The sequence below is a fragment of the Podarcis gaigeae genome, assembly GCF_964106915.1.
Source record: "Podarcis gaigeae genome assembly, chromosome: 16".
NCBI classification, from domain to species: Eukaryota; Metazoa; Chordata; class Lepidosauria; order Squamata; family Lacertidae; genus Podarcis; species Podarcis gaigeae.
The window spans coordinates 33,657,939-33,679,723 of record NC_139693.1 but is presented as its reverse complement, the minus strand read 5'-3'; the positions used below and the strand labels follow the sequence as shown (position 1 = coordinate 33,679,723).

Sequence of the window (21,785 nt, the reverse complement as noted above, 5' to 3'; positions counted from 1 at the left end):
ACGGAGAAAATGATAAATAAACCTGTTATGCTGTGGTCTGCAGAGGTTCATCTTGTGGCAATTTGAAGGGCCCTTTCCGTGGTGGCCCCCCAGTCTGTGGCATTAGATTGGGGTTTAGCATATTTGGGATTCTTTTGTCTTGAATTGTGTTATTGTACACAGCCTTGGTATTTTGAGAGGCAGCATATAAATTGGAGGTGTTTTGAGTGCCCTCGCACGACTGAAATTCAGGCTAGTTTGTGTCTGCTTGTATGTGCATGGTAGCTGCAGCAGTGTCAGCCCTGGTACTTAAATCGAAAGTGAATCAGTTGGAAACCATAGGCCAGGGATGGACACTGTGTGCCGGGACAGATGTTGTCAGTCCACAGCTCCCATGGTCCCTGACATTCAGTGCTCCCAAATCTTGTTCTCCCACAGAGATGCCAGGATGGTAGTAATTCAGCTGGTTCAGAAAGCTGTTCGGTTTTTTTTAAGCGGCAAGCTCCTTGTTTACCGTTTTCTTTGTTCAAATGCAAAAGAGAATCCCTTGCAGGTCTTATTGTTTTGCCTTTGAAAGCTGTTGCATACACTTTGCTGTTAACTGGAGACCCCTTTAAGTACAATTTGGTGCTGCTCCACCGCTCCCAATCTTTTAAGATTGATTGTCGCCTAAACTCTCCCACCTCCCAACTGGATAAGCAGATACCACCTTAAAATATTTTTCCGTGGTGCTGAATGCTTTTTATCTGCGGCAGCAGATATAACACAGCTGCCACCCTGGAAGCTGTAAACCATAGCTTCTTTTGGAGGGTTGATGCTGTTACCTGTTTTGTGTTTTGTGTTTTCTTTCCTCCCTCCCTCTCAAAGTCTTTCTGTTTCTGGCTTTATTGGGACTCTCTCTCTGTAACTCTCCCTGCCCCCCACCACACAAAGGAAATGGTTGATGAAACCACAGTGACTGTAGACTGGTGTGGGCAAGCCTTCATGCTTGTTGTGTTTATGACCTTAACCAATAGAATTAGACTGGGGTACATCTCAGCACATTCTGATCCTTGGAATTTGTTTTCAGTGTCCGAATTGAGCTGAGCTTGCAGTCCTTTTACACACCAGCCAAGCTCACCCGGTTAGCTATCTTCCCCAGCTTAAGAGGGGAAAATACCGTATTTTTCGCTCTATAAGATGCACTAGACCGCAAGACACACCTAGTTTTTGGAGGAGAAAAAGAAGGAAAAAAATATTTTGAATCTCAGAAGCCAGAACAGCAAGAGGGATCGCTACACAGTGAAAGCAGCAATCCCTCTTGCTGTTCTGGCTTCTGGGATAGCTGCGCAGCCTGCATTCGCTCCATAAGACGCACACACATTTCCTCTTACTTTTTAGGAGGAAAAAATCAGAGCAAAAAATACGGTAGGTAGTTTTGCTGCTGCTGTTGTCCATTAGGAAGTCAGCCTTTCAGATCTACCTCATATCAGCCAGCAGTTCTCTCCATAGGTTCGGGGGTGTACTTCTTAACCTCCCATGGTCTCCAACTGGTCCAGGCCAAAGACCCACCCCTGACTTTCAGCTTGCGTCATGGGGAGAGAGATCCGTGACTTGACCCAGACCTATTTCAGGTTAAAAAAAGTGAGGTGATCGTTATGTGGAATTCCTGCTCCCTCCAAGCGCTCTCACTGCCATCGCTAATCCCAGGACCCTTATTGCTGCCTTGGTGGGCAACCAAGCTAATCCTAACTAACCCACCGCAGCTGAAACCTCCGCATGCAAAATTCCATTTAAGGAGAAGCCTGGAAAACAATAGATATAGACTCAAAAGTGAACAGTATGCCCCTGTTCCAGAGAGAGCTCCCTCCCTACAGGCCTAGCTATAGGAAAGTGGGACATAGGATTGATCAGAAATATGTATCCTATTGATACATAGGCTCGTGCCTTTTCCCTGCCAAGTTGAAGCGCTCATGGAAATAGACAAAAGGAGTGTCTCATCGGAAGAATTCCCTCTTAGCCCAGTAATGGCATACGCTGCTCCTTTGGTCCAGTAAGCCTTAGCTAGAGAGCCATATGGTGGCAATAACTTGGCTGCGACCCACCTGGAATGGCCTTGTGACTCACTCGTTGAGGACCTATGCTGTAGACCACCACACAGCCACTACTTGCCTTGCATTTAATTTCTAAACGGGGAGTTTTTTATTTGCTCGTATGATTTATTTATTTTTTAAACAAGCCATGAACTGACATAATACTAGATTTATTTTGGTAACAGAACATCGGAAGGAGCAATACCCAGTCTGCCATTCTGTTGAAATGTTGCTGTTTTGTGCCGCAAGAAGTTGCTTCCTCTTCCATTCCCAGGAACAACAACAACAAAAGTTTTGTATGAGTTCTTCCACTGTGTTGTAGTTTCTCTCTGTCTTATGCAAGTCAGACTCAGGCCATTGGTCCCATCTAGCTCATTGTTGTTGTTGTTTAGTCGTTTAGTCGTGTCCGACTCGTGTCCGACTCTTCGTGACCCCATGGACCAGAGCACGCCAGGCACTCCTGTCTTCCACTGCCTCCCGCAGTTTGGTCAGACTCATGTTTGTGGCTTCGAATGATAGCCAATGGCTTTGGCAGATGATAATCTAGCTCATTATCATCTGCCAAAGATGGAGAAGCTATAGGCCTCTGTAGGCAGCCCCAGCCAAAATGGCCTATGCCCAGGGATGATGGGAGTCCAACAGCGTTTGAATGGGTAAAGGTAAAGGGACCCCTGACCATTAGGTCCAGTCGTGGCCGACTCTGGGGTTGCGGCGCTCATCTCGCTTTATTGGCCAAGGGAGCCGGCATACAGCTTCCGGGTCATGTGGCTAGCATGACTAAGCCGCTTCTGGTGAACCAGAGCAGCGCACGGAAACGCCGTTTACCTTCCCACCGGAGCGGTACCTATTTATCTACTTGCGCTGGTGTGCTTTCGAACTGCTAGGTTGGCAGGAGCAGGGACCAAGCAACAGGAGCTCACCCCGTCGTGGGGCTTCGAACCACTGACCTTCTGATCGGCAAAATGCATTCACTTGATTTGCAGTGATAAAGTGTTCTTACATGTCAAAGGCATTATTAATCCAAACTTGTATTTGTTTAAGCACAGGCTTGGTAGCCATAGGCCAGTGTTTCTCAACCTTGGGTCCCCAGATGTTGTTGGACTACAACTCCCATCATCCCTGAGCTCTTCCCTTGCTAGCTAGGGATGATGGGAGTTGTAGTTCAACAACATCTGGGGACCCAAGGTTGAGAAAGGCTGCCATAGGCAATAAGGAATTAACATGTAGGTGAGTTTGCCCAGCGTAAAAAGCAGAGTGGGCTGTTGTTGAATGGAAATGGTTCACTACCAAGCTAGTAACTTTTGTGGGCTTATTTGCAAGGCTGCAATACTCTGAGCACAATCTCCGCATGTGAGTGCTCCTTTTAAAGGATTTCTTAGAGCAGGAATGGGGAACCCTTGTCAGATGTTGCCAAACTGCAATTCCCATCATCATCATCATCATCATCCCTGGTCCATGGCCAAGCTGGTTGGGGCTGATGGGATTTTGTTGTCCAACAGCATCTTGAGTGCTGCATGTTCCTACCTGAGAGGAGTGAATGATTTCATAGAAGGAAGCTGTGTTTGAATTTCGTGAGAGTTTACAAAATCTAAATAGTGTTGAAACCAGGATGGCATGAACTAGCTGTCCGCTCACCACAAATGACAGCAACAACTTTACCGCTGCCAGAGATTGAAATAATCTTGAAACCAGAGAGCAATGCTATTGCAAGATCTCAAAGGAACTCTTCCCCTAATGACCTGCCTGCTCCTACGCTGTAAATTCTGTAACTTCCATGTCTACCTTGGTTCATTAACTTACAAGACCCTTTCTACAGTTTCTTGCTTTCTTTCCCATCGTACATATTCCTCCCTTTTTTGTCCTTGAGGACATTTGCAAAGTGGCTCTCTCTCGTCTTAAGTTGACCTTTCCCTTTCCTCACAGTTGCAGCTCTGTTTGTCAACATTCCATGGCCATTACCTTCGGCAGCTTGAGGGCTTGTCCACACTTCCTCTGGTCTGCTGCTCTACCCGGGGGAAAACTGCTCTTTAGTGCTCAGTCGGAGCAAATGACAATTCTGGTTTTTCTCCGGATTGACATTTGCTCCAGTTTAGAGCTTCAACGGTGGGCTTTCCTTGGGAAAGATGCCGGGCAAGGGGAAAACCACTAGGGCAGGCATAGGCAAACTCGGTCCTCCAGATGTTTTGGGACTACAACTCCCATTATCCCTGACCACTGTTCCTGTTAGCTAGGGGTGATGGGAGTTGTAGTCCCAAAACATCTGGAGGACCGAGTTTGCCTATGCCTGCACTAGGGCCTCTGCTTTCTAGGCACAAGAGAGGCAGAGTGTGGATGAGCCCTGAGCATCCAAACAGTCCCTTGACATCAGAGGTTTAAAGTAAGCGACTCTAGGATAGCTGGTTGCCAGTGGTAGAAACTCAGCTAAGAGCTAAATGGCACCTCAAACCAAGGTTATGGTCACCACAATGGAATGTCTAGGTTTCTGCCCCCCCCATGGAAAGAAATAATAATAATAATAATAATAATAATAATAATAATAATAATAATATCTATACCACTTTACAGTTTAAATAACAATTCTCAGAGCTGTTTACAACACATTAAAACATCAAATAAGACAAGCCAGAATAAAATAAATCCTAGCTTAAAAAAATAATATTTCAGATCCTTTTAAGCGGCATTTTGCTTTCCTCAATCTCTCAGCCCTGCCTAGGGATGGCGGCAGATGGAATCTGGGACTGTCTGCATAAGAAACAGATGTTCTCCCACTGAGCTGTGGCATGTTAAAGTTGTGTTAAGAGGATGAGATACAAGACCCAGCCCACCTCTGTCTCATTTCCTAGTACAGTGATACCGCCAGTTACAAACGTAATTCGTTCTGGAGCTCTGTTCTGAAGCCGAAACCGTTCTTAACATGAGGCGTGCTTTCGCTCATGGCGCCTGCCGCGCTGCCGGCGTGCAACTTTTGTTCGCATCCCGGGGCAAAGTTCACAGCAAGGGGCATCTACTTCCGGGTTAGCGGAGCTCATAACCCAAAGCGTTCTCAAGGAGGACGTACAGTGGTACCTCGGGTTACATACGCTTCAGGTTACAGATTCCGCTAACCCAGAAATAGTACCTCGGGTTAAGAACTTTGCTTCAGGATGAGAACAGAAATCGTGCTCCGGCGGCGCGGCAGCAGCGGGAGGCCCCATTAGCTCAAGTGGTGCTTCAGGTTAAGAACAGTTTCAGGTTAAAAACAGACCTCCGGAACAAATCAAGTACTTAACCCTAGGTACCACTGTACGTAACACGAGGTTTCACTGTAACAAGTCTTCATCATGATCTTGAATGGTGTTTCAAAAGCTTTGGAAATCTACCGCGTCCCAGTTAGTTTGTAGCTATGTATTATTGAGTAGTGCTAATGGGGCCAGCAGCGCGCAGAAGACCTAGTGAGATTGACCCCGATGAGGGTGGAATCGAGTATTTTTAGAAACTGTTTTCAAGCTTGCTCTGAATGAGTTTGTGCTGCAAACCTGCATCAAGGGCAGGGCGGGAAAGAGAAATGTTGAAGGTAAAGGGCTGTAACTCGACAGTAGAACACCTGCTTTACACTAGGAAGGTCTTAGATCGGGGTATTTCTGGGTTATTTGTGGGGCATAAGAATTCGTTCTCTTCCCACCCCCCAAAAAATACATTCCGGCCCACCACTTGGTCTGAGGAACGGTGAACCGGCCCACGGCTGAAAAAGGTTGCTGATCCGATCCAATCTCTGTCATTGCCAGATAGGGCTGGGAGAAACCTTGAAAAGCAGCTGCCAGCCATGGCAGACAGATGGACCATGGATGCGACTCTGTATAAAGTAGCTTCCCATTTTCCTAAGGCTGTCATTATAAGCTTAATTTCCAGGGCTCAGGCTCCCACTTAATTCAATGGGACGTGACTCCTCAGTAGAAACTGTAACTTACTTTGGTCACTCCAAACCATTGCAAACACTGTTGGTGCAAGGTGGTCTTCCAGTACGGCTGGCCAACTGTGGTGGTTTGATGTAGTCCCTGAAAGCCATGTATATCTGGTCTCTGCACCCGCCCCAACAATCATACCAGCTTTTTTCATCGAGACATGCTTTTAAAAGTTGTCTGGGTTTCTCCTGCTATAAAGAAAAGAGAACTGTTTTGTCAGTCTGTAAAAGGGAGGGAGGAAGCACTTTGGGTTTCCTGTGCGATGCACTGTTTACAGGAAGGGCTGTAACTCTGTTGCGGAACATGTGCTTGGCATCCAGAAGGGTCCCTTCTTAGTTCCCAAGCATCTCCAGGTGGGGCTTGGAAAGACCTCCGCCTCAAATTTTTGGCGAGCTGCTTAAGGTTCCGCACTAGATCTAGAAAGAGTTCAGACTTGGTTTACTTAACTGAATAGGGGTGGGGTCAGCAAACTTTTTCAGCAGGGGGCTGGTCCACTGTCCCTCAGACCTTGTGGGGGACCAGACTATATTTTGAAAAAATAATGAATGAATGAATCCCTATGTCCTACAAATAACCCAGGACGTGGGTGGCGCTGTGGGTTAAACCACAGAGCCTAGGACTTGCCGATCAGAAGGTCAGCGGTTCGAATCCCCATGACGGGGTGAGCTCCCGTGCTCGGTCGTTGCTCCTGCCAACCTAGCTATTCGAAAGCACGTCAAAGTGCAAGTAGATAAATAGGTACCACTCCGGCGGGAAGGTAAATGGTGTTTCTGTGCACTGCTCTGGTTTGCTAGAAGCGGCTTAGTCATGCTGGCCATATGACCCGGAAGCTGTCTGCCGGCTCCCTCGGCCAATAAAGCGAGATGAGCGCCGCAACCCCAGAGTCGGTCACGACTGGATCTAATGGTCAGGGGTCCCTTTACCTTTACAAATAACCCAGAGATGTATTTTAAATAAAAACACGCATTATGCTCATGTAAAAACAGCAGGCAGGCCCCATAAATAACCCAGAGATGCATTTTACATAAAAGGACATATTCTACTCATGTAAAAACACACTGATTCCTGGAATGTGATTGGGCCAGATCCGGCCCCCGGGCCTTAGCTTGCCTACCCACGACTTACACTGCTTCTGCAAAGCAGCGGTGATTTTGATGAACTCCTAATAGTGGCTGCTTTCACACATAACATAAAACCAAACCACGGTTTAGCACTAATGCGCAAATGTGCTGGCTCTTGGAGATGAGATTGCTGGCTGCTTTGCTCCCCCCCCCCCCCGGGTTTTTTAGTTTGTTTGTGGTGCAGCAGGTAAACTCTGTTTCAGCTTAGGGTGTTACCCAAACAGTTAAAGCTTTTTCTTTCTTGACCACAATCTGAGCTTAAAGGTTGGAGAACGCAGAAAGTGGGTTTGACTCCTCCCTCTCTTTGTGAGCTAACATGTTCTTGTGGTCTCAGTAATTCAGATTTTCGCCTTACTGTTTACATTGAACCATGCCATAGTCTAAGTGAGGTTTGTTTGATGCAGTCTGAGGTTTGCTTTATTCACCAGGTGGCAGAATGGATATGTCATCATTTTAAGACTGCAAGTGGGAGCACAGTTTTTAAAAAAACGTTTTTCCTATGCCATGAATGGACAACCTTTGGCTCTGCCAGATGGTGTTGGACTCCAACTTCCATCAGCCCCAGCCAAGAATACTGGGAGTTCAGCAACATCTGGAGGGCCACTTTTAGCTCACCAAGGAGCGGATGGCTTAAGCCCAGCCTTGTCCTTGTTTGCTGGTTTTCTCCTTGCAGGGAGAGGATGTTGGTGGGTTTGTGTTCCTGCAGAGGAGAGCACTATGTGTTCTCATGAATGAGTTGGGAGAGCCATATTCAAATATTCTCTCTACCTAACCTCCCTCGCAGGTTTGTTGTAAAGATAATTCGTGTGTATGGGAAGTACCATGTAAGTGATTTTGAATCCTTTGAGGAAACAAATAGCATAAGCAAAACATATGGGACTATTAAATCAATTCTGTGGGGTGTTTTTTTTTTAATGTGATTACCCTATAGTCTGAAGTGCAATGCCTTATTCCACCCCGTCTTTAAAAAATGTTTTAAAATACATTGAAAATGAATGTCAAAACATTGAGCGAGGGAAGAATTTAACATCAGCTAAAGTCTCATTGAGTGAGCACATCCTTCTAAAATCTAAATTACCTCACGAGGGCAAAGTGACGTGATGATTTTGGAGGGTGTGTCCATTTTGTCATTTTCAAAATGGTGATTGTGCTCTTAGTCAGGGTTGTGGATTTGTCATGTTTGCCTTAGGAGGCCTCATATTTCTCTCTTCGTCACCTGATGGTACATTGGAGAAGGGGGTGGTGACATGGGCTATTTACCATCCTCTAAAACTTCCTTCTGGAGCCGAGGGCAGCATTACTCAGAGCTCTTAGTAAGGTGGCTTCGTGGCTGTTTCCCAAGAGTAATTGGAGACTGGCATGTGGTTGTGCTTCTCTGAATGCAACGGTGGATCATCTCCAGTTACTCGTGTGTTGTTCACACGGCTGTTTTCTCCGGGCCCTGTCAACGTCTCCATTATGAAAATATCCACTTCAGAAGCTATTTTATGACTTGCTTCTTGTCTCTGTCTTTCTCTGCCCAAAGCTGGACTGCGTAGGGTTTAGAGGGATGACATTTGCCCATGGTGTAAGGTTTCTGGGCTGGGGATTAAAAAAAGAAGAAAAAGTGGCGGGGGGGGGGGAGTTCACCCTTATTGAGAGAACCATGAACTCATGTGCAGTCAGTCTCTCATGTCTTTAATAGCGTTTAACTCCTGCTTTCGTTGTGTCCGAATAGTATTTCCTCACCCCTCTATGCTATGGTCATGCAACTTTTGGTTGGTTCACATCTAACATGAAAATCATGGTTTGGCATTTGCATAAATAAACCCAGTCCTTGCATATTCCTGGCCTTCACCCTCAGATGCTTGCTTCCTTAACGAGTTTCTTATGCTTTTCGCCGGAAAATATGGATTTGCTGTTACATGCAAACTTGCAAACTCTGGTTTTGCTGGCTGATTATGCCAGTCGTCGTTCAGTTCTTCAGATATTATAGGAAACTAGGATGACCACGTAAGCATTGGACACTCAAGAGAAGAAATACAAATAGAGTGTGAGGTTGCACAATATGGTGATTTTGATGTATAGGAGCAAAAGCAAGAATAATTGCTATGTTTTAAACAGAAATGCATTAAATTTCACTGTATACCGTATTTTTTGCTCTATAAGACTCACTTTTTCCCTCCTAAAAAGTAAGGGGAAATGTGTGTGCATCTTATGGAGCGAATGCAGGCTGCACAGCTATCCCAGAAGCCAGAACAGCAAGAGGGATTGCTGCTTTCACTGCACAGTGATCCCTCTTGCTGTTCTGGCTCCTGAGATTCAGAATATTTTTTTCTTGTTTTCCTCCTCCAAAAACTAGGTGTGTCTTGTGGTCTGGTGCGTCTTATAGAGCGAAAAATACGGTAGTTAGCTGTAATGTGACTTGTGTGCCTGTTCAGTTTGCTTTTTACAACCCCCACCTGCTGTCCCTTCTTAGGGTTTTTCCCCCTTTAAATTGGACTTGGACTGGACAAACCTTCCAAGCAGAGGACTCTTAGAAACAGGAGACTGTCCTCAGGAAAACCGGACAGATGCCCTCCTCCCCCCCCCCTCCACAAACTTTGGTGGCTTCTGTAACAGTAGAAGCAACTTATAACAGTGAAAGAGGCTTGCTCATCTGTGAGTTTTGTGTTGCCCGTGAATTCACTGTTTTTGTTTGTGCGTATAAACTTGAGTTGGCAATTGCAAATGGTCAGGGATGATGGGGAATTTTAGTTCTGACAGCATCTGTAGTGCCGCAGGTTTGCAATCTCTGTGCTGCCCTATAGTTTAAGCTAGGGGTGGGGAACATCGGGTCCAGGGGACAAATGTGGCCCTGCAACCAGACTGGCCCCTAGGGGCTTTCCCTGTGCCAGGGTTTCCCAAAGCGTGGTCTATGGACCAACAGTGGTCTGCGAACTTTATTTAACATGATCGGCATTAACTGCTCATATTGATTTCTAATTGTGTTTCAACTCTATGGGGTGTGGATCGTAATGCGATAAAATAAAATGAAAGAAGCCATAGAGATGCATGACTGAAAACCATGCAGTGTCTATTGCAGTTGCTGTAACCCGTGGAAAAATATGTTGGTCCACCAAGAGCACCAACAATTTTCAAATGGGGAGAGAATATTTGGGAACCACTTCCCATACTGTTCTGCTCACTGGTCCAGCTCCATGTTGTCCTCAAGCGCTTTTTGTCTGCCTGAAATGTGTCTTGGAATAGTGAATGCCTTTTCTTTCCTGGATGGATGTCTTGTCTGTCTAATCTTCTCTGTGCACATGGAAACCAACTTATTTTTGCATGGCCGGAATGTAGCCTACTGTGCAAAGGTGAAAGTTGCATCAATTGTGCCACCCACTTTTGACTCTGCCCATCTCTGGAATGTGGGCTCCTGGAAGACCCCCCCCCCAAGGGGAATTTGGCCCTCAGATGGTTCCCCTTGTTTAAACTGATGTTCAAGCACCGCCTGTGTTTCTCGGCCCTGTCCTTTCCCAGGCACTCCAGTCTTGCTGCAGTCCTTGTGTGTGGCAGGTGTAGATTAGATTAGCTGAGAAATCCTGGACACCTTTCATGCAAATAGCTAGATATTCCATATCTTGGAATATTGGGTTCTTTTCAGTCTGGTGTAATATGGTGCCTTTGTACCTTATTTGGCTCAATGTACAGCTAATCCACAGAATGCAGAATGTCTTGTGAGCCTAATCTAGGTCTTGCAAAGCAGGCAAGGTCATTCTGCCGCTGCTCTAAAAATATTTTTCTTTCTCCTCCTCTCATAAGATTAATTTTGACCTGCTTCCAGGCTTCATAATTGTGTAAAGAGCCTTCATTGTGTGGTCTAAAGGTAAAAGGTAAAGGTACCCCTGCCCGTACGGGCCAGTCTTGACAGACTCTGGGGTTGTGCGCCCATCTCACTCAAGAGGCCAGGGGCCAGCGCTGTCCGGAGACACTTCCGGGTCACGTGGCCAGCGTGACAAAGCTGCAACTGGCGAGCCAGAGCCGCACACGGAAACGCCGTTTACCTTCCCGCCAGTAAGCGGTCCCTATTTATCTATTTGCACCCGGAGGTGCTTTCGAACTGCTAGGTTGGCAGGCGCTGGGACCGAGCAGCGGGAGCGCACCCCGCCGCAGGGATTCGAACCGCCGACCTTTCGATCGGCAAGTCCTAGGCACTGAGGCTTTAACCCACAGCGCCACCTGCGTCCCCCATTGTGTGGTCTACTGAAGGTTAAATATCCCTGTTTTTCTTTTTTTCCTCTTTGCTTTTACTAGAACCGCTTATGGTTTTAAAAATAGCCACAGCCGTTTGTTTGTATTTCCCTGTGATCCCTGAACAAATGCTGTGTTTGCAAAAGCCAAACGGATGAAACGAAAGCACACAGACACAGAAAGCAGTCACCTCTGCTTCGGAACGTTTTTTTTGGTTCCCTAGACAGAGCGGCAGGCGAGTTAGCATCAGGACAACAGGCAAAATTAGGTCATCGGAGCTGGCAATCCCTTGATCGACCAGACGTTAAATATCACGCATAAATAGTGAGGGGAGCTGAATTTAATGCCTCCTGGGATCCAATTAGCAAAGCGTCTTATAACTCCCAAGAAAGGAAGACCTTTGCAAATCCACCTTGGTCTGTCTCTGTTGCTGTGAGATGCTGACGCCGTTTTTGCTGCAGGTGTTGCGGAGAGAGACACCGTAGCTGCATTTTCGTGGGAAAGGGAATATGGCCTAAGAAGTTGGCTTGTGCCTTCACACGGCCGGTGGTTTGTTTCCAACAAAACAGGCATGTGCCATCTTGTGCAGGAAGCTTGTCAAATATGCCACAGTTGTGTTTTCTTCATTATTTAAAATTTTAATAAATAAATTAAAGAAGGGAAGCTGCCTTATTATGCCAGTTGACTATTTCAGTCTAGCCCTAGTATTGTCCGCTCTGACGCAACAGCTCTCCAGGGTGTTGGGCATGGTTCAGTCTGTCCCTTTGCCTATCTGATTCCTTCGAAAAAGGAAAAGAAACGAAACATGAAAATCTGTTTGCCTCTTACTTTGGGACACAGCTGGAGATTGGAGCCCAACAGATTTAAGTGTCATCAACAACAACCTGTGCTAAAGACTATATTTCAATTACAGTATTGTTTATTATGGTTGTATATCTCTCCGGGGCTTCACAGGAGGAAGGGCAGGATAAAAAAAATATATATTGATATTATTTGCTTAGTTGTTAATTGCAGTGTGTTCAGTGAGGCTGACTTCCTGCAAATCAAAAGGCCTTTCCAATTAATTGGGTAGCACATTATTTAGTACGAAATGTTAATTTTAAAATATGATTATTTATAAAGGAAGATTATAGGCAGGAGGCAGCGTCTTAGAAAAAGCATTCCGCCTCGCTGTCACATAGGAGGCCATGGTTTTCTAAGCTTTGGGGCCTGCCATGACATCAGTAAACAGGAAGTGTTGAAATTAAAGCAACGGAAGTATCTGCTCTTTGATTCCGGTATTATTTCTAAGATTATGCTGAGTTGATCAAAACAGGCTGATTGAATATGCCTTATTTCATTGGGCGGCGTTGGAAAGGCATGCTTAAGAAACCCAACGTGGTATCCAACACCCAACTTCTGTGACAACTGCTTTTCTTGGTTTACAGCAGGCATGGCCAAACTTGACCCTCCAGATGTTTTGGGACTACAGTTCCCATCGTCCCTGACCACTGGTCCTGTTAGCTAGGGATCATGGGAGTTGTAGTCCCAAAACAGCTGGAGGGCCAAGTTTGGCCATGCCAGGTTTACAGTATTAGGGCAGGGTTAGCCAGCTTGGTGACCTCCAGATAGCGTTGATCTTCCAATTCCCATCCAGCTGTTAGGAATGATGAGAGTTGTTTTCCGATGACATTTGGAGGGCACCACATGGGCTACCGCTGGGCAGTGCTGTAAAGTGTGTTCAAAAAGCGCTTTGTATACATTGGGACGCGGGTGGCACTGTGGGTAAAAGCCTCAGCGCCTAGGGCTTGCCGATCGAAAGGTCGGTGGTTCGAATCCCCGCGGCAGGGTGCGCTCCTGTTGCTCGGTCCCAGCGCCTGCCAACCTAGCAGTTCGAAAGCACCCTCGGGTGCAAGTAGATAAATAGGGACCGCTTACTGGTGAGAAGGTAAACGGCGTTTCCGTGTGCGGCTCTGGCTTGCCAGATGCAGCTTTGTCACGCTGGCCACATGACCTGGAAGTGTCTCCGGACAGCGCTGGCCCTCGGCCTCTTAAGTGAGATGGGCGCACAACCCAAGAGTCTGTCAAGACTGGCCCGTACGGGCAGGGGTACCTTTACCTTTACCTTTTTATACATTACCGAGTTGGAATTCCTAGCAGCTCTCCTTCATGGTGAATCAGGATTATTATCCCACACATTACAGTTGGGTTGGGAACAGAGGCTGAAAGACTGGTTTGCTTAAGCCCACCCAAGGAGTTTGTGGTAGAGCCAAGATACTGGGTTCTTCCTGATTTTCTCTAGCTCATCTCTTAGCCACTATGTTTATTTGTTGTTGTTGTTTAGTCATTTAGTCATGTCCAACTCTTCGTGACCCCATGGACCAGAGCATGCCAGGCACTCCTGTCTTCCACTGCCTCCCGCAGTTTGGTCAAACTCATGCTGGTAGCTTTGAGAACTCTGTCCAACCATCTCGTCCTCTGTCGTCCCCTTCTCCTTGTGCCCTCCATCTTTCCCAACATCAGGGTATTTTCCAGGGAGTCTTCTCTTCTCATGAGGTGGCCAAAGTATTGGAACCTCAGCTTCAGGATCTGCCCTTCCAGTGAGCACTCAGGACTGATTTCCTTCATAATGGATAGGTTTGATCTTCTTGTAGTCCATGGGACTCTCAAGAGTCTCCTCCAGCAACTGTGTTTATACCAGTTCTCAATAAATAATGGTGTCTGTCTTTCAGTGGCTACAGGTCCAATCCCTAGCATTTCCGAAGTAGTGCCTGGCAAGAACCCTCTCTGAAATCCTGCCAGTCAGTGTAGACAGTATTGAGCTAGATGGACCAATGGCTTGACTCCACATAAGGCAGCTTTGTATGTTCCTACTTCAGTGGCGCCAACCCATGCTGCCATTTGAATCTCCCCTCTCCCTATTTGTTGGTAGAGTCAGTGGTTGTCCTGGATCCATATAGCCACAGGTGTTGAAAAAGTCTGGTTCCTGTTTGGCTTCAGTACATTTTTCCCACCCCCTCCACCCATCCTATTTACGTGGGTAGCAGAAGGCCTGAACGAGCAGTCAGGAATCAGGATGGCAACAATCATCTTGTTATAGGGAGGCCAGACAGGAAATGTTGCTTCGGTGTTGGAGGGGGGAAAAAAGAAAAACAGGTTGGACCACCTTTGCTTATCATAGCAGTCATAGCTCAGCAGCTAAGCACCTGCCTAGCAGCCAGATTGGTCACCACAGGCTTACTCACTGTCTAAAGTATTGGTGATGGGGAAAGAGCTCTGTCCCAAGAGCAAAGAGAGTTATTGCCAATTGAATACTGGGTTAGAGGGGTGAATAGTCTGTCCTGGTCACAGCCACTGAGCCTCTTGGGCTTGCTGATCGGAAGGTCAGCGGTTCGAATCCCTGTGATGGGGTAAGCTCCCGTTGCTCTGTCCCAGCTCCTGCCAGCCTAGCAGTTCGAAAGCACACCAGCGCAAGTAGATAAATAGGTACCGCTGCGGTGGGACGGTAAATGGCGTTTCCGTGCGCTCAGGCACTCGTCACAGTGTCCCGTTGCACCAGAAGCAGTTTAGTCATGACCCGGAAAGCTGTCTATGGACAAACACCAGCTCCCTTGGCCTTAAAAGTGAGATGAACGCCGTAACCCCATAGTCACTTCCGACCCCTCTCGCTCTCCAGGTTTCAGGTGGCTATCCGCAAGCCTTCGGAGCGCAGCGGGAACAGTGATTGCCAACATCCCAAAACCCACATTTCCCCCTCAGCATCTGGGTTGCTTTTGAACTTCCTGTGCTATCACAACGGCTTGGCTAATGGGCTGGTGGAGGGTCTCTAGCTGCTAGCTGGCAAGTAGTCCATTATCCGCCTCCATCACCTGAGGTTCTTATTATATTTAATGGTCCATAAAAGAACTGTGTTAATCTTTATGCAGCATTCACTTCCTGAGAGATGCCCTGGCAACTTGGGGGAAGATATAAGGAGCCATAAAACTTAACGGCATGCAATTTTCAATTTGTGTCAGAATCCGTTGTATGCAAAGCAGTTGGCTTCCACATTTGCATAGTACTTTGACTGCATGCTGACAGCGTGGACTTTATAGCTGGTCGGTGTCGAATGTGATATTTCAAGGATATACACAATTCCTGCTCTGTGATGACGGCCACTCTATCAATAAATATTGAGCAATCACCCGCAAGCTACCTGCAATTAGTTAAGGCACAATGTGATAGGCGCTTAAGCCGAAATGCAATTTTCTATTATGTTTCTTCTGCCCAAATGCAGACTAAGTAACTTTTTAAAAAAGAAGAGAGTAAAAATGAAGCAGAATGAGAATTGGTAAAAGGAAATACAGTTAGTACACACGGACACACACCTTGCAAAATTTTAACAGGCAACAGCGCTACCCCTCTAGAGAATTCAGGGTGGGGATCCAAGGTCTTTCCTCCCTGCTTCCCTACTCCTCCCTGGCAATTATAACAATCCTGTGAGGTTCTTTCTGCTGAAAGATGGTGATTGACACATGCTTACATATACCATAGGAACAGGGAATTGTTGGTGATCTAGATATTTCTGGCCCTGACCATTGGAGGTGCTGGCAAGGGGTGATGGGAGTTCGACAACTTCTGGGGTGGGGCAGAGGCCCCGTCTCTGCCGAATACAGTGGTACCTCGAGTTACACTGGGCAGTCACCTTCACAAGAGGTATGAGTGTACATCCAGGAACATGATAGCAAAAGAAAACTTCTTCACTACAGTGGTACCTCGGGTTACATACGCTTCAGGTTACAGACTCCGCTAACCCAGAAATAGTACCTTGGGCTAAGAACTTTGTTTCAGGATGAGAACAGAAATCGTGCTCCGGCGGCGCGGCAGCAGCAGGAGGCCCCATTAGCTAAAGTGGTGCTTCAGGTTAAGAACAGTTTCAGGTTAAGAACGGACCTCTGGAACGAATTAAGTACTTAACCTGAGGTACCACTGTATTAGGGGCCAGCCTTGTGTATGGTGCAAAATTCATGTGTGCTTGTTTTTCGTTGAAAGGAACTACTAAACCAGTCCTGTTATAGATTCACTTTTATAATTTGTAGCTGAATGCCCCCCACCCCCTCTGCAAAAAATAATAATCTGGAGGTTTAGAAGTTTTCCAATTTCTAGTCCTAGTGGTTTGGTTTTTCCGTCTCTCCCCATGATCCATGGTTTGTTTTTTTTTAATCTCCCATCCTCAGTTTCCAGCGCACATGTTACTTTTACAGGAATTGTAGTTATGAAGCCTCGGAGGGCTGTGGTAAATTGGAAACAGCAAAGGCTTTTGATATTGCACTCAGGCAAGTGTGTTTGTTAAATGTGCAGCTAGGAGTACCCAGGAGCCTCTAATGAATATGGAAGGGGGCCTAAATGATTCAGGTCTATTAAAAGGGAAAGGCATGTAGAATTGAACACCTTGGTAAACTCTGTGTTAAATTCTCCGGCACTGGATCCAAACCTTTTTCTTTTTCTTTTTTGAAAAACAACTAATTCTTCCCCATCCCCTTTCTTTTCTTTTAGGAAATGGCCAACTCTGTTTACTTGGTAATGGAGGTGAGTAATTCTGAACTCTTATCAAAGGTGAAGGTTATTTTTAAGTCACATCTGCACTAGACACCTAAAGCATCGTCATTCTACTTTAAACTATAAAGACTTCGTCCAAGGAATCCTGGGTGCTGAGAGTTGCCAAGTGAATCATATTCTGCTCAGAGAGTCCCCTGGGAAATGGGACTGAGTGTAAATCAATTCTGGCAATTTTAGCTCTGTGAGGGGAATGCGGGTGGCACTGTGGTCTAAACCACTGAGCCTCTTGGGCTTGATGATCAGAAGGTTGGCGGTTCGAATCCCCGCGACGGGGTGAACTGTTGCTCTGTCCCAGCTCCTGCCAACCTAGCAGTTTGAAAGCATGCCAGTGCAAGTAGATAAATAGGTACTACTCCGGCGGGAAGGTAAATGCCATTTCCGTGCACTGCTCTGGTTTTGGTGTTCCATTGCGCCAGAAGCAGCTTAGTCATGCTGGCTCCCTCGGCCTCTAAAGCGAGATGAGCACCGCAACCCGTCATCTGCGACTGGACTTAACTGTCAGGGGTCTTTCACCTTTACCTTTAACAACTCACAGCACCCTCAAGAAACTATGGTTCCCAGGATTCCTTGGGGGAAGCCATGACTGTTTGCAACAAGATGTCAGAAGCAACTGATGGAGAGCACTCCAGAGTGCAAGAGCAAAGGAGGGAAATATTATTATTATTTTTTGGTCACCAGCATGATACTCTGTAGGGTATGGTTCTGTAAGTAAAAAATTCCCCAAGTGATCTATGTCATCTCAGATGACCATTCAGCGTCCTGAGTTGTCCAGGTGTCTTGGGAGTACAATAATACATGGAGGGTCACCGTTGCCCATGCCTGCATGTAAATAATTACTCAATGACATATATTATAAGTCTAAGAGTAAAATATGCCTCTGGTTTTAATTCAGAAAAAAAGATGCACTCACGTTAAAAAATCATAATGTTGCCTGCAAGGCTATTGTATTAAAAAACGCTATTTGGGAAGCCAACCTATTGCCTGGGTTACTATCTTGGTGCCTGCATAGACCTTCTAAAATGAAATGTTTGGCTGTTGTTGGAAGGCTTTTGCTGTTTTGGTCTCTAGGGTCAGTAAATTAGCCATGGACATCCTCTTGAAAGCAACATTGGAGAAGGAACAGGATTTGCTCATATTAGCTGGACTATGTCAGTGCGGCAGAACTTGGGATAATATATTTGCAGTAGAAGGGGGCATTTTACTTGGTGGCAGGGATTGTGGTGGTGCCTTCTGGGTCCATCCCTAATCTCTGTGAATGTGTAGGCATGCAGATTTTCTGTTCAGACCCCAGAAGTTGAGGGTGGGCTGGGGAAAGGGATCCAGTGGAAACAGTGATCCACACACACATGGGTCCAGAAAGCCCTAACCTGAGATCCCAAACTCCCTCTATCTCTGACCATTGGTTACGCTGACTAGAGCTGGTGGGATTTGGAGTCCAACAAGATCTGGAGGGCACTGGCTGACTACCCCTGTCCAAATGTCTCCCGCATTTCAAGAATCAATATTTGTAAGCTGAATAAATGAAGAAAACAATGTACACTGCAGTTACCAGATCCCAAGCTCTGGCATTTTGCAATTGGAAAAGGCCAGTCTCCTTAGTTTCTGAAGTGGCCCGAGCAGTGGCGTAGCGTGGGTTGCCAGCACCCGGGGCAAGGCAAGTAATGTGCGCCCCCTAACCCGTGGATTTTAGTAGGGGCAGAGAGCTGCGAGTGCGAGCACGCCCCCCCAGATGTTGCGGCCGGTGCGGCCGGCCCCCCTGCACCCCCCACGCTACGCCACTGGGCCCGAGTTCTGTGAATTGCCGCTGAGGGCAGGAAACAACTAGGGGATTGTTTCTGTGCTTTATTGTAGAGCCTTGGTGAGACAGAATTTTTAACTAAACTCTTGCTTACAGACTTCTCTTTATCTCCCTTCTCTGATCTAGTACTGCAATGGTGGAGACCTGGCAGATTACTTGCACAGTAAGTATCATCCCTGATGTCTCTTCTCTTTTTGGCAGAACCTAAATAGCATGTCGAAATGTTTGCCGCTCCAATGTGGCGCCTGGAATATATAAGTGGATCACTGGGGTTTTTTTTTAATTCTGCAAAACTTGTGCTTAGGGTTTTCGTGCTGTTGTCCCTGTTTTGGGGGAGTTCTGATCAGCTTCCAGCTCTTCTAGGGGTTTAGGGAATTTGGAAATGTTGCTGTGATGTGCCAAGGTTGGCTTGGACCTTGCCCTGCCCCCTCATGAGGGGCGTGGCAAGATAAGCTCCTCCTACCACTTTGCCTGATATATGGAGAAGTTCCATGCAACCGTGCTGACTCGAGCGGTAGGCTCAATGATAGCAACAACTTGGAAGCTGTTGAACGCTCCTTCATTGAGTGTTTTAAAACAGAGGTTTGGTGGCCATCTGTCAGGGATTATTTACCTGGGATTCCTGCATTGCAAGGGCCTAGATGAACCTTGGTGTCCCTTCCAACTGTGCAGTTCTATGACTCCATGATCCCATCCACATGCTAGAAGTACTTTTCTATGGCTTTCGTGTGGAGGCATATAATGTTATGAGGCATAATTCTCCCTGAAGGGGGAGACCCAGTGTTTGCCCAACTTTCTCCATTGATGGACCATGCTTTGGCAACGTCACTGGACTGCGACTTAGGACTGACCGCAGATACCCTGGAGATTCTGCAGAAGGAGGGAGCTGACCTTGCGGATCTTGACTTTGGACCTTGCTCGTTGTGTTGGTCCTGGACTGGTATTTGACTATTTGCACTTTCTGACCACTCTTGGGACTGTGTGTACTATTAGGACTTACCTTCGGGTACGCTGGGGTTCAGGACAATTAGAAGCCCAGCCTGTCACTAACAATGACCTCAAGGGAGGGGGTGGTCCTGCTTGGACATCCTTAACCTGATGACAACCCACCACAAATCAAAACCTAGTAGTGGCCCCACACCCTCCCACCCAAACACACAACTGTATGCAGGGTGAATGTGTTTCGGAGGAATGGGTGGGTGACTTGGTGGGGGGACATAGGAAGCTGACATCTAAGGAGTTGTTGTTGGTCCGTCTAGCTCCAGGTTGTCTCCACGGACTGGTAGTCTCTTTCCAGGATTTCAGACGGGGTTCTCTTGCATGCTTACCTGAAGTTGTCAGAGATTGAAACTTCTGCATGCAAGGCGATGCTCTGCCTCTGAGTTATGGCTTTTGCTTACAAAGGAGTTCCACCACAATCTGACATGGACCCTGAAAAGTGCAGCATTTGTTGTCTTCTATTGTGAAAGCAGGGGGACGCGGGTGGCGCTGTGGGTAAAAGCCTCAGCGCCTAGGGCTTGCCGATCGAAAGGTCGGCGGTTCGAATCCCCGCGGCGGGGTGCGCTCCCGTTGCTCGGTCCCAGCGCCTGCCAACCTAGCCATTCGAAAGCACCCTCGGGTGCAAGTAGATAAATAGGGACCGCTTTCTAGCGGGAAGGTAAACAGCGTTTCCGTGTGCAGCTCTGGCTCGCCAGAGCAGCGATGTCACACTGGCCACGTGACCCGGAAGTGTCTTCGGACAGCGCTGGCCCCTGGCCTCTTGAGTGAGATGGGCGCACAACCCCAGAGTCTGGCAAGACTGGCCCGTACGGGCAGGGGTACCTTTACCTTTACCTTTATTGTGAAAGCAAAGTCTGGAGTAACACTACTTATGCTAATGACTAGTTTGCAGCCTGTCATCTCTGCTCCTTTGGACATTACTTCCTCACTGATAATCTCCAAGCCCTGAGCCGTCATTTACCGACTGTATATAATCTAGGTCAGTAATGACTGGTTTTGTTTGGACTACTTTTCAACAGTTGGTTTTCTGTTTACAAGACCATTGCAATTAAGTCCCGCCCCCCTCCTTTTGCTGATTTGGTTGTTTGTTTTTAAATACTGCAAATGATTTGCCTGAAGCAAGGTTTAGCAATCCAGGCTCATTGAATGAAAGAAATTAGGAAATGTTTGTCTGCTCAACAACCACATCTTGCCCTTTAATCTCATGTTTTAACCTTGGAAAACCCCAAAACAAAACCCAGTTTTAATACCTCTTCCTCTACCCAATTTGGAGGGAAGGAGATGGGACTCTAGGGTTTTTTTTCCTGCTTGCAACAACTATTCTTGTTTTATTTTTATTTTTTAAAAACCTCTAGTATTAGCTAAAAGTCGCAGTAAGTTACATGAACCCCAATGGTCTCCCTTGCAGGCACCAGTCAGAGCCACATGCTGGATAGCCTGTTGTATGACCCTAAAACGATGCCGCAAAGTGACGTATAATAACATTGAACAAATACAGAATTAATATCCAGTAAAAGGACATTTTGAGGGACGCGGGTGGCGCTGTGGGTTAAACCACAGAGCCTCTTGAGCTTGCCAATCAGAAGGTCGGCGGTTTGAATCCCTGCGACGGGGTGAGCTCCCATTGCTCGGTCCCTACTCCTGCCAACCTAGCAGTTCGAAAGCACGTCAAAGTGCAAGCAGATAAATAGGTACCGCTCCGGCGGGAAGGAAAACAGCATTTCCTTGCGCTGCCCTGGTTCGCCAGAAGCGGCTTAGTCATGCTGGCCACATGACCCGGAAGCTGTATGGCGGCTCCCTCGGCCAATAAAGCGAGATGAGCGCCACAACCCCAGAGTCGGTCACGACTGGACCTAACGGTCAGGGGTCCCTTTCCCTTTAAACGAACATTTAAGAAGAGCTGTGCTGGATCACGCCAAAGGCCCACCTAGTCCAGCATCCTGTTCTCACAGTGGTCAACAAGATCCCTTTGGGAAACCTGCAGGCAAGACCTTGGAGGCAATAGCACTCTACCTGCTTGCGATTCCCAGGAACTAGCAAAACAAAGCCACATCATTGAGTTCTCCCACACCATCCAGGAGGCCCT

General features: G+C 46.9%; 1 protein-coding gene across 1 annotated transcript in view; it reads left to right on the top strand.

Moving 5' to 3' along the window:
- ULK1 (unc-51 like autophagy activating kinase 1) overlaps positions 1 to 21,785 on the top strand; it is a 106,121-nt gene that overhangs the window by 8,243 nt on the left and 76,093 nt on the right. The window contains exons 4-5 of the mRNA XM_083717009.1: positions 16,840 to 16,872; positions 18,827 to 18,863. Coding sequence (XP_083573135.1) covers positions 16,840 to 16,872; positions 18,827 to 18,863 — 70 coding nt within the window. The remainder of the gene's footprint in view (positions 1 to 16,839; positions 16,873 to 18,826; positions 18,864 to 21,785) is intronic.